Source organism: Dermacentor variabilis, chromosome 9, assembly GCF_050947875.1.
Source record: "Dermacentor variabilis isolate Ectoservices chromosome 9, ASM5094787v1, whole genome shotgun sequence".
NCBI classification, from domain to species: domain Eukaryota; kingdom Metazoa; phylum Arthropoda; class Arachnida; order Ixodida; family Ixodidae; genus Dermacentor; species Dermacentor variabilis.
In genome coordinates, this window is record NC_134576.1 from 149,709,187 (window position 1) to 149,725,692 (window position 16,506).

At 43.7% G+C, this 16,506-nt stretch overlaps 1 protein-coding gene across 19 annotated transcripts in view; it reads left to right on the forward strand.

Moving 5' to 3' along the window:
- Wnk (Wnk kinase) overlaps positions 1-16,506 on the forward strand; it is a 541,117-nt gene that overhangs the window by 189,245 nt on the left and 335,366 nt on the right. For 15 of the 19 annotated variants that reach the window (XM_075670005.1, XM_075669987.1, XM_075669988.1 and 12 more), the window contains one exon: positions 15,742-15,831. The exons of 1 other annotated variant lie outside the window; for it this stretch is intronic. In XM_075670005.1, the coding sequence (XP_075526120.1) occupies positions 15,742-15,831 (90 nt within the window). The remainder of the gene's footprint in view (positions 1-15,741; positions 15,832-16,506) is intronic. 3 more of the 19 variants (XM_075669994.1, XM_075669996.1, XM_075670002.1) reach the window with 1 other exon arrangement.

The window sequence follows — 16,506 nt, forward strand, 5'->3', positions numbered from 1 at the left end:
CGGCCTAAGAGCGTCAAGCTTACTTTCTTGCGACTTCCTGCACTGGCGGTCTCTTAATGTCGCCATGAAATTTGCATGAAGCTGTACGTCCGGGAAGTCCTGAAGAATGGTGTGTTCTAGCTGGCGCCTTGCGAAGGCCGCGCAGCACGGAGACCGGCACCAGTCACAAACAGCAAAATATAGTAACTACCTGGAATAACAGGATATTTTACGCCAAGGGGATTCACGAGTTCAGTATCCATTAGTGAGTTATACATAGTATATGCGGTATCCAATCACGAACTACAGGAACCATAACAAGGACAAAGCTTTACAAGCAGCGAAAGATATTGCTAGCATTCCGAGGCGCCAAAGAAAATCGAATTCGGCTGTCTCATATTGGACACAAAGTTCCTCTTAAGACCATGTAGTACCAGTCGTGTGGGATAAAAGGGGCAGAAATACAATCGAAGCTGAATCGCAAGCGATAACAGCACGGCATGGTTCACACAATATTCTACGAGTGCGCTGTAGGCCAGGGCACGGAAATACAACGGGCACTTCACCTCATGTCTTGCGCTACCGTACTCATGATGAACATTAATAAAAAGCCCGTTTGTCAGTTCTCTTGTCTGCAACATTCTTGCTAAACTGAAGAGTGAAATACCACAGGGACTGGTGTCTAGAGGATATTGGCAATGTGCGCAGAATTGGCCCTTTGCATACAATAAAACACAATACTGTGTATTGTATTGTGCAAAACTTGCTAGTTTCACGCATGACGGCTGATCCCGATGCCATGCACCCAAAAGCAACATTTCATCTCTAGCTTTCATCTTAATACTGCTCTTAACGCCTTAATTGCAGTGCCATTGAAAAGACCCTCACATAGCCATAGCGACATGACAATGAGCTTGAAGAGCAAATTAGTGCCCTCCACTCAGCATCCTCGAATAAAAAACTCGGCTGCTTTCCAAATTAAAATACAAGCAAATCGCTGCACATGCAGTGCCAAGTAAGACAACAAAGCAGAATACTTACTTGACAAAGGACAGCGTGACCGAAAACAGTGAGAAACACACGACTGGTTACACAAGTACAGTTGCTGAACTTTGCACAGATCGCTTTCACGGCAGCCTTGGTCACCAGGTCAGTTGCTCTCCAAATTAAAATCACTCAAACAAATTGCTGCAGACGCAGTGCAAAGTAAGACAACAAGGCACAATACTACTTGCTTCACAACGGACAGCGCAACTGAAAACAGTGAGAACACACGAGTGCCCAAACGAGCACAATTGCGGAACTATACACAGACCGCTTTCACACGGCAGCCACAGCAGCAGCCACGGCAGCCTCCACCACACGCTTGGTCATGTGACTGATGTGGCGACTGTATCGTATTGCCACCTTGTGTAAGGTTGGATTGTGTTGACAGGCTCAACAGGCTGTTCAAGCACTGCGGTGTGAGCGCTTGGTGTGCGCGTCAGCGTGTCGTGCGCATTATGCATTTCTGTGTATCGACTGTGAATCATGTCGTGCAGAGCCAGACGCTGCCCTCTCTTCTGTTGTTCTTTCGTGCGCTGGCTCGCTTGCTTGATATACCGCTCAGACTCAAACCAGAGCAGTTAGCTGGCCATTGCCGTTGTGCATTTTGCAGGCCTTTCATTTCGGACGCCGTCAGTGCCGCATCATTGTAGTTACACGATCGGCGCGTCTGACCATGCACAATCACACCAAGCTATGCACCAAAGCGTGCCGAGATCATACCATTGAGTCTTATGAATATTAAAGCGAATAGCTTACTGTCTCCGGCTGTTTTCATGCTTGTTAAGAGGTCAGTGATCGGTCGTAAGCACTGTTGATGTGCAAGGAAGACGTTCGTTGGTTGTTTTGCTCTCTTGCCAACTATATTTCGCCCGCTCTGTCTTGTCGTTCATTTCTTTGCTCATTTGGGCTATTCCCTTGTACTGACATTCATTGACGGTGGCTTCTGTACATTGTTTTTGTATACATTGTGCTCCCAGTAGAATTCACCGCAACACTTTCTGCAGAGCACCGTTCCTATAGTAACAGATGTACCGATGCATTCCTTCGGTGCCATCGAAAGTGATGTTCGCTCTTTAACTCGATCCCTTTATTCATGCGTAATATAGATTAAGCCTTATAAGTACACCGCATGAGAATGCTTACAAAATGGAACAGGAGAAAGATTAACATGCCATCGGTAAAATACATCTGATTGTGTAAGAAACTGTGAAAAAAAATGCGTAAAAAGTAAAATCAATTAGGTTGGGCTCTGCGCTCAGTGAGTAGCAGCTCTTTGAATTTTGCTGCGTATCCTTCAGTGCTTACGTGCAATGGCAAGTTGCATTCTACGATAGTGCGCGGTATGAATACATTTGCAAAACGATGAGAGATATATCAACCGTTTCACATTCGCACTACCAGTCATGAAAAAAAAAACTACTGCAGGGCACTGAAAGAAATCTTCAGAAAGAATTCAATGATGATAAAGTTTGTGAAAACGCCAAAGCTATTGAAGTAGAGGGTGCACTGTCAGAATCAGCACTAACACCCGCATGGTCTTCTGACTCACTGGCAGCGCTTCTCCGAAGTCGATGTGGAGCCGTTGTCCGCATCACAAAGAGCGGCTTCAATGTTACTGCAATCGCACACCATTCCTTTGTGGACTGTTGCGGTGTCAGCTTCGTTCGCAATCATTCGTCTCTTGTGACGTGAGGTCAACACCACAAAAGGTTTCTTTTTCCTAGCCGAACTCGTGCTCATGCAGGGTGAATACAGCAGCAATTTACATGAGTGCCGCTTGATGAATGGAGAATTCTCCCGCCATGAATGGCGTTGTTGACAACCCAGCACGCTAACTGAAGAGATACGGCCAGGCTTATGAAAACGTTTTTGAAATGTATTCATCCTTCGTTTTTAAGCTATCCTGCTTGCGACTTTTTTAATGCGTCGAGATTGGTCAAAAATCTATTTGAGACATTGAATCCATTAATACGTTTTGAAGACTGTGTGTGCTACCTGGGACTCCTCCAATGGTGCCGGCCACCTTGGTTTGTGCCGGTGTCAGTGAGATCCCTGTCTTCTCCGGTACAAATGACAAAGACGTTGAAGATTGGATCTCTTCTTATAAGCGACTGAGTGCCCATAACCAGTGGGACGATGTTACCAAGTCGAGAAACGTCGCATTCTATCTTACAGACGTTGCGAAACTGTGGTTTCTAAACCATGAAGCTGACCTCACTTCGTGGTTGCTCTTCAAGACCAGCTTTACCCAAGTTTTCAGTCGGCCAGCAGTACGAAAGCTTCATGCAGAGCAACATTTGTGCACACAATCCCAAGAGGCTGGAGAGAACTTCACGAGCTACACTGAAGGCATTGTTGGCCTTTGCAAACGGGTGAACGCATCGATGTCGGAGAAGGGAAGATCAAACATATAATGAAGGGTATTCAGGACGACGCATTTCAAATGTTATTATAGAAAAGTCCTCACACTGTCGCTGAATTGATAGAATTGTGCCAGAGTTATGACAAGTTTCATAGGCAACGACTTCACACCCGACATCCTACTCTGTCTGCCGACTCTCTGTCAAGCCTTGGAGTCGACGACAACCATGCTTTATTCCAATCAACTATTGGTCTTGTAAAATAAGAGTATTTGAACCAGTTGTTATGCAGTGTTAACGGGGTTTCTGGTAGGGAGTGTTTATGACGAGTAGCATAACCAGTTAAAGGTGTTAAGATGTGCGAGGTATCAGTATGGTAGTGGCCATTCATAAGCTGAAAAAATAATTTTAATCGAGAAACATGATTTTTTTCTGTAATTAAAGAGAAGCCACTACGTTAAATGAGATCTGCTATAGAAGTTCGACCGTAAGAATTGTAGATAACTCGGACAGCTTTCTTTTGAATTCTTTCTAATTTTTCAGTATTTGTTTTTGTGTGGGGGCCCCAAATTATTATTGCATATTCTAAAGTAGGATGAACTACTGTATTATATGCCAGGAGGCGGACAGCTGGTTTGGAGCATTTTAGAGACCGTCTGAGTATGAACAATTTGTGAAGACAATTGTCCATTACAATGTCAGTATGTTTTGACCAGGAAAGATTGTGAGATATGTGTATACCGAGATATTTACTATTTACAGTGAGATACTTCGGAGATATAAGTGTTCTGGGCAAAATAGTGGAAGAGAAGGGGCTTTTTTATTATTGTTATTCTCATAAAGACAGTTTTTTCATAGTTGATAGCCATTTGCCATTGATGGCACCATGCAACTATTTTGCCAAAGTCAGTATTTAGCCTGATTTGATCTTGGGGTGAGTCAGTTTTATCATATAGTATACAGTCATCTGCGTAAAGTTTAATTTTGGCAGATAGATTATTGCCAATGTCATTTATATAAAGCAAGAATAAAAGAGGACCCAGCACGGATCCCTGGGGAATGCCAGAAGCAACAGGTAATGTGTTGTAGGAAGTCTGGTTTATCCTATAAACAAAATTTATAAGTATTTCGCACACCACTCGGCATAGCGTTTTAAGAAGGCATTTGGTATGCCATCTGGACTGGGTGATTTTTTTTCATCAATCTTCAACGGTAAGTGACATATACCATTCTCAGAAATAACAATATCGAGAATGGAAGGGAAATCCATGTAAAAAGAAGGCAGGCAACCATCATGCATTGTGAATACACTACTGAAATGATTGTTAAAAGCAGAACATACAACCTGCTCATCGTGTACATATTGACAGGGAAGGGAAGGAAAAAGGGACAGGGAAAAATAATGAGTCATCGTCCTCCATAATCTCCCTGGAGACATTTTCATAAAACTAGGAAGCTGTACATTATAGTAATTCTCTTTGTCATTTATAATCATTTGTTTTAATTTATTTGACGCTTTCTCAATGACCCTTTCAGAATTTGAACAAGTTTTCATTTTTGCGGAATTTTTAAGCCGTTTAAGCTTGTGTTGCTGGCGCAACGTCTCCCGGGAAATCCACGGATTCCGACGTGTAGCCTTCCTTGCAATCTTTGGAACAAACTGTTGCATACAGTTGAATATAACGCCTTTAAATGAAAGCCACAGATCATTCATGCTAGCAGTGTTATTTTTAAAGTCGTCCAGATGAAATGCTAGTGTGAATTACGGACGCATCATCTGCACGGGAAAAATTTGGGTAATACTGAATCTTATCATTTTTACTGCGAGGGGCACATTGCAACGACAATACTACTGCTTGATGATCTGAAATTCCATCTGTGACCATACATGAGACGTCATGTTGTATATTTCCACTTACAAAATAACAGATCGAGAACTGCATTTGAATCTTTGTGGGTTATAGTGAAATCCTTAACTACCTGTAATAAATTAAAATCAAAAGCAATATCAATCATTTCACTATCAATATTTGTGATGGAGCCGGACGTCAATGTGCTCCAGTCGACATTTGGCAGGTTAAAATCACCATTTAAGATTGGTTTATCTGCTTGTTTTATACGGGTGTACATGTATTCTCTTAAACGTTCCTAGTTCGCAACAGGCGAGGTATGGAGCCTTTATACGGCACCAAGAATATATTTGACGTTGTTAATACGAAAGTTGCAGAAAATGCTTTCTAGTACAGAGGTGTTCGGCATTCTTAAAATTTGAAGGGAATGTTTAGAAAGAATGGCTACGCCCCCTTCTCTTCTATCACGGTCTTTGCACATTATTCTGTAGTTTATTGGGACAAATTCACTATCATATATATCTTCACTTAACGAGGTTTCAGTCACTACGGCAATATCGGGGTCAAGCGAGCAAAGGATGCCTTCAAGCTGTTCTACTTTGCTTACAACGCTGCGGCAGTTAAGATTTAAGATGGTGAATGGTGATTGGCAACGGTTATCGTGTCATTTGCTCCTTCTTTTTAGCTTGCAGTGTTTGTCCTTTTCCGCATCCCACACAAACATTTCACCATCTATGCTGCACTTATCAAAAACTAGTTTAGCTTTGGAGCCCTGATCACGTTTTTCCTTTGAGCTTTGCCATAATTTTTTTCTTATCTCCCGTACTTTCAAAGAAAAGTCCTCTGTTATAGAAATTGTTGTCCCTTTAAGCTTTTTGCACTCTTTCAGCACTGAACTTTTATCGCGATAGTCCAAGAACCTTAAGACCACGAAACGGGCTTTTTCTTTTTCCTTGCCTAGCCTGTTACATCTTTCTACGTTATTAATAGTAAGTCCAAGCCTTTCCTTGAAAACATCTTTTTTCATCACATTCAAGAGACTGTCGTTTGTCTTCCCGTCTTGTTCATTAAGGCCATACACGATCAAATTATTTCTTCTACCTCTGTTTTCTAGTTCATCGACTTTACCTAGCAAACTGGAGACTTTATATTCCAAATCAGTTACTGTTTTCTTGACATTAATAACATCAGTTTGTAATAAACGTAAAGTGCTCAGTTGAGCTTCCAGGTTGAGCATGTGCTCTTTTAAATCAGCGATGTCTGTTTCAATTGTACTCTGTTTAGTCGGTACATCATTGATAGAGGCAGCCATGCTACTTTGGCCAGATAAAAGTTGCAACATTTCCTTTTCTGTTGGGCCAGGGTTTGACTCAACATCGCCACATGTCAGAAGACTCATTTTAAGTGGTAACAAAGCTGTCAAAGCACTATTTAAAGTCGCCAGTCTACTACGCAAACAACTGTGTGGGCAACACAGCAGCAGCGGGAATCGATTATCGGATCGGATACAGTATGACTTGTCTAAGTAACATACCTGTGCAGACAAGAAGAAGCATTTAGGCAACATGCTGAAGCTGCTGCTGTCGCATTGCCCACTTCAGGGGTGCTGGGACGATGGAGCTTTTATGCTGATGAAGCTTGACGTCACCGATCTGATGGTGTCACCTGGCGGAGTAGCCACGCTAGGTGCATTCACAGGAGTGTGCAGAATCGCCAGAGGAAGACCGTGCGCAGAAAATTCACACCAATCATATGCCTGGTCGATAGGGCTGAACCATGACGAATTGCCGGTAATAACCACATGTTCGGCTGGTGCAGGGCACGCCATGCCTTGGAGACGGAACGGCATGACCGGCCAAGAAATCCAGTAGCTGTGCAAACAAGAAGTGTTAAGGCAACATGCTGAAGCTGCTGCTGCTGCATTTTTGGGTTTTCCTGTGTGCTGTCGCTCACTGCGTTTCAGAACATCAGAGATGAGCAGTGCCGTGAACAGGAGCGTTGCACGGAAAGGGCGTATGGGGGCTAAAGCCCCCCTCCCGAAATATTTTCGTGCTGTGATGCACCACCAACCAAAACAACCTCGAGGTGCTGCAATAATTCTGGATTTTTTCTAGAATGTCTTTTTCACACTCGAAAAGACTTTTCGGCATGAACATTGCGAGCTCGGACTAGATTTTGTGGCAGCGACCATGCACCTGTAGTCACATAACACAGGAGCCCCATTCGAGCACAAAGTTTTCAGGGAGTTTTGACGGTGAGAGGGCTCGTCACAGCATATCGCAGAGGCCGTGGAATCTACAGAGCACATGGATTTCAATTCTGAAACTTTATGCATATAAAGCTCTCATAAACTTTTGATGCAAAAGGTGCATTGACATTTCCAAAGTCGGGGTTTAGATTTTCAATTCCGAAACTTTGTGCGTTTGATGTTGTTATAAACATTTGACGCCAAAGGTGCATCAACATTTCTAAAGTAATACGTCGAACCATACAACGAAACAAGCTAGCAATATACTATCAGACAAGTTGACAAAGCACGCAGCGAGGTCCTATGAGACGAATAGTTGTGGTGGTTCATTTGCGCCGTCATGTCAAAGAAAAGAATATCAACATTTTTTTACCTGCGCAAAAGCATCCACGTCAAGAGAACAAAGCCAGCAAAGGTAACTACGTTCTTATTTTTCTACTTTGACTTTTAATAGCGAGGACACATTGAGCCTCTTCAGTTTTCTTGTTCTCGCTACCCCCGGGCTGCTAGAGCCAGCCAGAGTGCATGCGTTTTTCTCGTGTTGCCCCGACCATCGCACTGCACACCTATTTTCTCTGGCTGAGTGGATTTTCACCTGGCAGAGTTTTGAACGCCTTCTGGCTAGCAGACACGAAAAAGAAACAATGGTCGCTTGCCGCCATCACTGTGAGGACTCGACGTGTTGCAACGCTCCGCTTGAGCAAAACCTCTCCGGAAAGTCTTGTCTCATAGGTGTAGGATACCGAGCAGTGTGCATATGGTTCTCTGTGAACCAAACGTCTCACTGTTTCATGGATATTGCTTCGCTAGCTACATTAGGTGCCCAAAGTAGGCATTCGATTGTAGTCAACATGCTTTCCTTCACGTTTTTTTTTTCTATTTCGGTGCCGCCGCCCCACAAAAGAAAAAAATAAAGACATCATTGCGGCGCAGCGAATTGTCGTACGGTAAGAATTCGATCTTGTTACTTCTTTTGTGGAAAGTAATGGGCCACGCGACGCTTCAGTTGTCAGATACTCTTAATATATTATTGCGATAGCAATTATGTGGACACTCCAGGCGCATTCCTGCCGTCACCGTCTCCCTCATGTTTCGTATAAATTCCAAAGGTGATAACATTGTGACCACATGCTGTATGTGCAAGTGAAAGCGTGGAGTGGTGGAGGTGGCATGTGTGAGCCGACGATGGTGGCTCAGTCTTGTATGCGCAAGGGACAAAAGCGAGGAAGAAGCGTGCCGCCTTCTGTCACGCACAACACATCGGGGGGAGGGGGGGGGCCTTCGTATTCTGTTATCTGTGAATCTGTGATTGCGCAACATGATTATTTGCCTTGTTTGACGCATTGTATACAGTAGCTTTTTCTTAGATATGTAGATTTATCACAGACTAATACGTATATTTAAATATTTGTTGCGAGGACTTGTGTATATTTGTAGTGAACTTCGTTTCCAGTGACACTTTTTTGCCCTTTATCAAGCTGTATCTTCACATTTGTATATTCCCATTGTATCTTCACATTTCTAATGTATGAGGGAGAGTAAAATAAAAGTAAGCCAACCTCCCCCCCACGCAATAATGGTTCAGTTCATTACCTGCGAGGCGTGCACAGAGCACACAGGCATTTCTCATTTACAAAAGTGACACACAGGTGTGAGGATAAATGTTCATTAATGCTCTCATACACTGGGTTGAACATGGTTGTGTGACGTAACAAATGATAGACATTCCAAAAGTTGAAGAGCGTGGTGTCGTGAGGTGTTTGACAGATGAAAATGTTTCCCAAAAAGAAATTAGTCACCGTATAGCTGCCGTTTACGGTGAACATTTCATTTCATTGGCCACTGTAAAGCGTTGGAGCAAGCTCTTTAAAGAAGGACGTGAAAGTTGCAAAGACGATCCAAGACCGGACCAAAGCCACCGGGCAATCACCCCCAACACAATTGCAAAGGCTGGTTAGACAAGAACAGAGGATAAGCATAGATGAATTGGCAGGGCGTGTGAACATCAGTCATGGTTTGGGTCACACCATAATTCATGAACATCTCGGTTATGGGCTCTTGTGTGCACAATGGATGCCCAAGACTTTGAACTCCCGCCAGAAGACAGAGAGGTTCGGCGCTGCCTTGACTCATCTAATCCGGTATCACGATGAGGGTGAGGACTTTTTGTCTGCAATTGTGACCAGGGACAAATCATGGTGCCACTACTACGAGCCTGAAACACGACGGTGAAGCTTGCAGTGGAAACATATGAATTTACCACCCCCAAGAGAAGCAAAGGCAGTCATTTCTGCTGGAAAGGTGCGGTTGACTTTTTTTTTTTTTTTTTCGATCAGGGGCCATTATTGATCGAATTCGCTAAAACTGGAGAGGCTATCACTCGTTTCCATTATTGTGAAACGCCGGATCGGCTGCATGGCGCAATCAAGAACAAACGACGTGAAAAATTGAGGAATGGGGTCATCTTGCTGCATGACAATGCCCGTCCCCACGTCACTGATGTGGTTAATACAAAATGGCAAAGTTCAATTGGGAAACGCTGCGAAATCTTGCGTACAACCAAGATCTGTTGCCTTGCGACTTCCACAATTTGGGGCAATTGAAAAAAACAGCTCAAGGGAACCAGATTCGTGTCGGACGATGACATGAAGAAATCAGTTACAGACTTTTTAAAGCAGCGACCCAAGGAGCTTTATGAGATGGGAGTCACGCGACTCGTTAGTCAGTGGGACAAATGTCTCAATGCTCATGGAGACCACTCTTAAATAAAGTGCCGCATTTGTGATATATTCGCATTGGCTCACTTTCATTTGGCTCGCCCTCATATGTTTTGCAGAAGTCCTGATTCTTATATGTGGTTTCTGTTGCGACTGTAATTTCAGTGCAATTACTCATAATACATGATCGGTGACAGCTGCTCCTGCGCAGTACATTGATACAAAGGACAGCATCATTGAGATTTTTCTCTGGCCATTGCATATGTACAAAAATGTAAACATGGTTCTTGAATGACAAAGTTTCATTAAAATATTTGTCCTCAACTTGTTCATTTCACGGCCATTACATTTTTCATATCAGCGGCATGCACTGCTTTGCTGGTTTCGAACTGATATAGTTCTAAAGTTCGTGTGATATTATCATTACTTATTAAATAGACAAGAAACATAGAAGCGTTGATATCAGTTATTTCGGCCACAATTTTTGAGACATATGACTATATTATTTCACGAAAAAATACATTTTACTTGTCTTCACAGTGAGTGAGGGAGCGTTCAAACCCGTTTGCAGCATATTTGGCAATGCCAATACAGATATTATTCATGTATTTGATCATTTGACAAATTCTATAACGAGGATGCCGAGCTGCAATGTGAGCCCCCCCACCCCGAACAAAATTTCTGGCTACGCCATTGGTCATGACCCCTACTTACGAGACCTGATTTTCCGGCTAACTTCTGAGACACTTTCCCTTTCTCTACGTATGTTTATGCTGCAGGATGGCATCTTGTGCCACTACGACATGCACCCTGACGATCCTGAACTGTTCTGCGTTATTCCCACACATGTGGATCGAACTGTCCTAGCACAGCTACACAATGTTTTTACTGCAGGTCACTTTGGAGTCTAGGGCGTACGTCCATGTTCTTCATCACTTCTTTTGGCCCGGTATTTACCATTCCATCCGCCGTTATGTCACTTCCTGTGAGCAATGCCAGTGCCACAAGAAACCGGTAGTACTCCTACCTGGCCATCTTCAAACCCTTGACATACCATCGGAGCTATTCTTTAGGGTTGGTCTTGACCTTCTTGGCCCTTTCCCGCTCTCTGCCTGCAGAAATAGGCCGGCCCCAATCGAATCTAGGCCGGCCCCAATTATAAGCCGACCCCCGAATGTCTGAAGCCGGAAAAAGTAAAAAAAAACTTACCTCGAATGTTTGCCGAACAAAAAAAAAAAAAAAAAAAAAAAAAAAAAATGAGGACAGTGTTCACAAAATGAAAACAGCATTTATTTAATATGAACTTGCCAAGCTCACTGTACGTCATCATCACTGCCAGCATTGTCGCTTTAGCCCAGACCACACCTACGCTTGTGCGCACCCATGCATGCGTAGACAGTGCGGCACGGCACGCTGCGAGATCGAAACGCTGCGCGATCTCGATGAACAAGTCTCTGCTATCGCACGCTTATTTTCCTTGTTACTGTAATCTCCTCATTGAGGCACGTGCAAAAAGTGTCCCCCATTGCCCTCTTCTACGACAGACATTTTCCCCATCAATGCTGAAGTTCCACCCGGATTGAACGTTTGATGATACCTCTGCGGCTAGCACAACTTTTCACTTAAAAGCGGCACTATAGTGGCATCACCTGTTTGGTACTATTACGGTAATGCCACGCTATGGGCCAGGCCGCAAGCCTATACGACACAGGTCAAAATATTGATGTCGCTCATGTACTTCCATTGGCTACTGGCACAGCTAATAGCGGCTGCGATACTGACTTCTAGATGGCACTAGCTATGCACCATATTTATCAATTTAAATTACAACCTGGCACGCTTTTTAAAATCCTCGAACCTAAGCCGACCCTAAAGTTTGGCATATGATTATTTGAACAAAAAAAAAAAAAACTGTTGGCCTAGATTCTAATAAATGCGGTAAGTGGATAGCAGTCGCTGCCGACTACATGACCAGATACTCGATCACTCGGGCTCTCCCAACCAGCTGTGTTACCGATTTCGCCGACTTCCTCCTCAAAGGCTTCATACTTCACCACGGCGCTACTCGGCAGCTCCTCGCAGACTGGGACCACTATTTCATATCAAAGGTTGTCCAAGACTTCTTGCACTCCTGCGCCACAAAACACAAGTTGACAATGGCGTACCACCCTCAGACCACAGTTTCACAGAGTGTCTTAATAGAACCATCAAAGACATGCTTGCTATGTATGTTTCTGCCGTCCATCATGACTGGAACACCGTTCTGCTTTTCGTAACATTTGTCTATAATTCCTCCTGACATGATTCTGCGAGTTTATCTCCGTACAGAAGAAAGCCCACACTGCCATTTGACACGCTCCTTCCCACCAGTCTTGCGATGTCGTCAGAATACGCCCACGATGCCATTTTCATAGCTGTAAAGGCACGCCAGGTTGCAGGCCTGAGGCTCACCACTTTGTATGAAAGGCAATGACACTTCTATGATGCTTGCCACTGTGATGCCCACTTGAACCCTAGTGATATGGTCCTTTTTGGGCACTGTCATGGCAAGTTGGCCTTTGCATAAATTTGATTTCACCTTACTCTGGGCCGTACCGTGTCTTGCACCAAGTGACCGACGTCACATATGAAGTCACGCCTCTCAATTCCACCATGTCTTGACATTCCACTGGTGTCATCCATGTCACCTGCCTCAAGGGATATTACTTAGACAGCCTAGCAAGCACCAGGATGGTGCCTTTGCCATCGAAAGACATGTTACCAAGCACTGACTGAGATGGAGCTGAGGACAGTGCAGAAGATGATAACGCTCGCTGATGTCGCATAAACTGTCTTCCATCTTGTATGCCTTGTATGCCAGTGGACGCATTGTAAATACCCTGTAAGTATATTTTATATCTCCCTTCTCTCTGCAAATATATGTTCAAGTATAAAAAGTGCAAATACAGGGACACAGGACATGGGGGCAAGTGAGATATATTTCTAAGTGTGCCTACAAAGCATTCCAACCGAATAACACAGCATGCTCACAGTTTGGCTGGCGTCCCACGAAGCTGGTATATGGTGCGTTGCTCAATGAATTGCACAAGAGCAGATGTCAGGTGAGCTCTTGCTTGTCGACTTCGTGACAGGAGAAGAAGACGTGTCATTTAGAGGGCCTCTAATTTTTCTGGCACTTGAGCGGTGCCCTCTGACAGCTGTTCGCTTCCCAAACATTGTTGTCTGGCTCAAGCCAACAGGTCTTTCTTGCTCCGCTTCTCAGCATCGTTTGCCTCAGCTACATTCGTCTTGGTGTTCGGGTCAGCTGTGCCACTTGTGGAAGGCAATCGTGAGGAGCGGAGCGAAGTTTAGGAACTCATGTAATGTACAGAGAACAACAGAGTGGGAAGCAAAAAAGAACTAGTTGCAAGGAGCAACAGACTTAAAGGCAAGTAATGTGAAGTGACGACTGCACGCAAAAATACACTGGAACTGTATATGGAAGCAAGTTATCAAAATAGTGATTGGAAGTTGGCCTGTTGATTCTAGACGTAGTCTTTTCTTCTTTTCCTTCGCCAAAGCGTGTTCCACGCAGGCTGCCTTGTTCTTGCACACTCTAGCATGTGCACACTACCACGTGAAAGGTTCTCTCCTACGAGTACAATGCTGAAGGGGGCCCATTTCTCGCCATCGAGTCAGTGCTAACACAACATGGGAGAATCAAAGCCATATGGTTCTCTTGCAAAAACACAGATGCCATCGCTGACATCATTGGTAACTCAGCGAGGCAGTTATTTATGCTGCTGTACCGAATGCACCTTTTCTTTTTTCCCTTTTGGTGCAGAGGTAAACCATGCATCTCTGTCATTAAGAAATGTGGCAGCATAACAACATCCAAGGACCCACTCATCTACGTAGCAAATGCAATAGGCAGCTTTCAGAGACTGTTACATGTACAGACGTTGGGGCACAGTGTTGTGTCGCTGCTCTCCGCTTATGCTGTACGTGTCATGCCAAGTAAGGAGTAGTTGATTTCACATTGCTAAGGCCATAACTGAAATATTTAAGCAGTTTCCTTCGTCCTAACAGCTTACTTTTTAAAATCTCAGGTGTGCTGGTAGCTGGAGGACGAACTTGGCAGCTCCGCTAGGCCTAACATCGCTGAGGAGTATCGACATTGGCTCAAACTTCATGTGCATGGCTTGAGAGAGCTGAAACTGCATTTTATATTGATGTCATATGGCGAATTTCAATTGTGATCAAGCCCGATCCAGATCAAAATTTTCAACTGCAATTGGCTCCTTCTTGTAGCTTGTGTGAGGGAGCCAATTGTGACTAAGAAATTTGATGCTGTTCTGACTTCATCCCGAGCGAAAGTGTGCTGTGGGACACCCCTATTAAACGAGTACAAAAAGTCAGTCTTGCAATGCTACCACCAGAAAGTGAGGGCTGACGCTACCAGAAGGCATAAAAAAGACAATAACAACCTTTTAAAAAAGATGTTTATAAGCTGGAAATGGCTCAAAGGAGAGCAGTAAGATTCATCTGTGACGCCTTATCACAATCTGGATTCGCCTTCATCACTGATGGCTAGTACTGGCATCCCACTTTTGGAACCATGTAGAGCTATCGCCAGGCTCCTGCTTATTTTCTTGCTCCAAACTCAGCAGTATAATATCAATCCTATTACATACCTTTCTCCTATTTCCTCCCAACAGACAGACATGGTTACGCTCATGACCTGACACCATACTTCACATGTACTAACCTATTCACAGGTTAGTTTTTTTAAGGGACCCATCAACGAGTGGCATGCACTGCCTTCAAATGTTTTTTCAGAGCGTAGCTTTCCTTACTTTGAAAAACACATGTATAATTTCGTGTAAACTTCATTGGTGACAACACCATACTTCTTTCTATATTTTGACAACTCGTCAACTGAGTGCTTGCTTTTTCTTTGTGCTCATAAAAGTGATTTTACATGGTTGTGTAGTTTTTATCTTCTACGTATTTTAATCATGCTTGTTGGTCGGTGCTTGTCTTTGAGTGGTAATGCTTGCTATATTATTTTGTACGGCTTGTACAGTTGCGATCACTATGTTAATTTTTTTACCCGTCTTTCAACTGCAGTATGTACTAAATAAATAAATAAATAAAACACTTTGTCAGCAATGGGATATTTCTGAAGTGTTTTTCTATAAGTTTTCTAGCCATCAGTGAAAGGCAGCAACTACAAGGTTCACGGTGCAGTCTAGATGAAACCCTGGCCTCTTTCTGCTTTATAGCACAGTTGCACTCTTGCACTGCGCCTATTTTTGGCACCGCATCGATACAGAGCTGCCAGTGGAATTGAAATGCGGTACACGGCATGAGTGTTTGCAGCGGAGTTTGTGTGCTTTTCTTTTTTTCTGGGGACACTCTCCTGAGGTTGGGCTGTGCATGCAACCCTTCTGAAATGTTTCACGACTATAATCGCACAGTGAAAAAAGGTTGACTGAAGCCATGCCAGTGGTGGGGCTCTAGAGAGGGGCCTGTTCCACAAGAGAGCCCTTCTCTTTCAGCAGGTTGTCGCACAGCAGCCACAGTATGCGAGCGTTATGGCCGTTTCGGCAGCGCCAGTCAGTCCCCACACAAGTCCAGCCCCCTACACGGTAAGTCAGCCTACTGTATATTATGATTGCGGTTTCCCCAATTCTATTCAATATTACCTTTGTGAATCCTATATTGCACAGTACTGGAAGCAAGCTAATGGGCCTGCAATTCTTTAGTTACTTATTGCCTCCCTTCATAGTGATTAATATAGCGTTCCAAGTCTCTTTTACACTTTGAGTCATGAGGGCAAAAAAAGGGTTGCAAGCTTTACTACAACAGTATGCCCTCCATGTTTTCAGCAGATTGACTTGTTCCACATTGAACTTGTTTCCTGTTTGTTGGTACTGCTAACCACTGTTATATTGCTGCTCTGGGTACTACAGAGCTCTGTATAGAATTCCTCTGCTGCCTTTATTATGCCATCAAAATCACCTATCTCTGACTACATAAACCTTGTTTTTCCAGAGCCTCATATTTATTTGCAAGCACAAATGCGAGGCTCTGGAACAGGAGGATTGCGATATGGTATTATGTGTTTTTTTCAGCAATGAATTACTAGGGTCAGTGGACACCGATAAATATCATAATCACAAATAAAATTTAGTTTAGCTTGCTATTCATCCTTTTAAATAATTGTAGAACTGAAGGTGGCCAGGGTTCCAGGCATGTGCACTTGTCCAGAGCCCAATTTCGAGATGTCCCTCCTGATTCTGTCAGGTAAGTGTAGGGGTGTT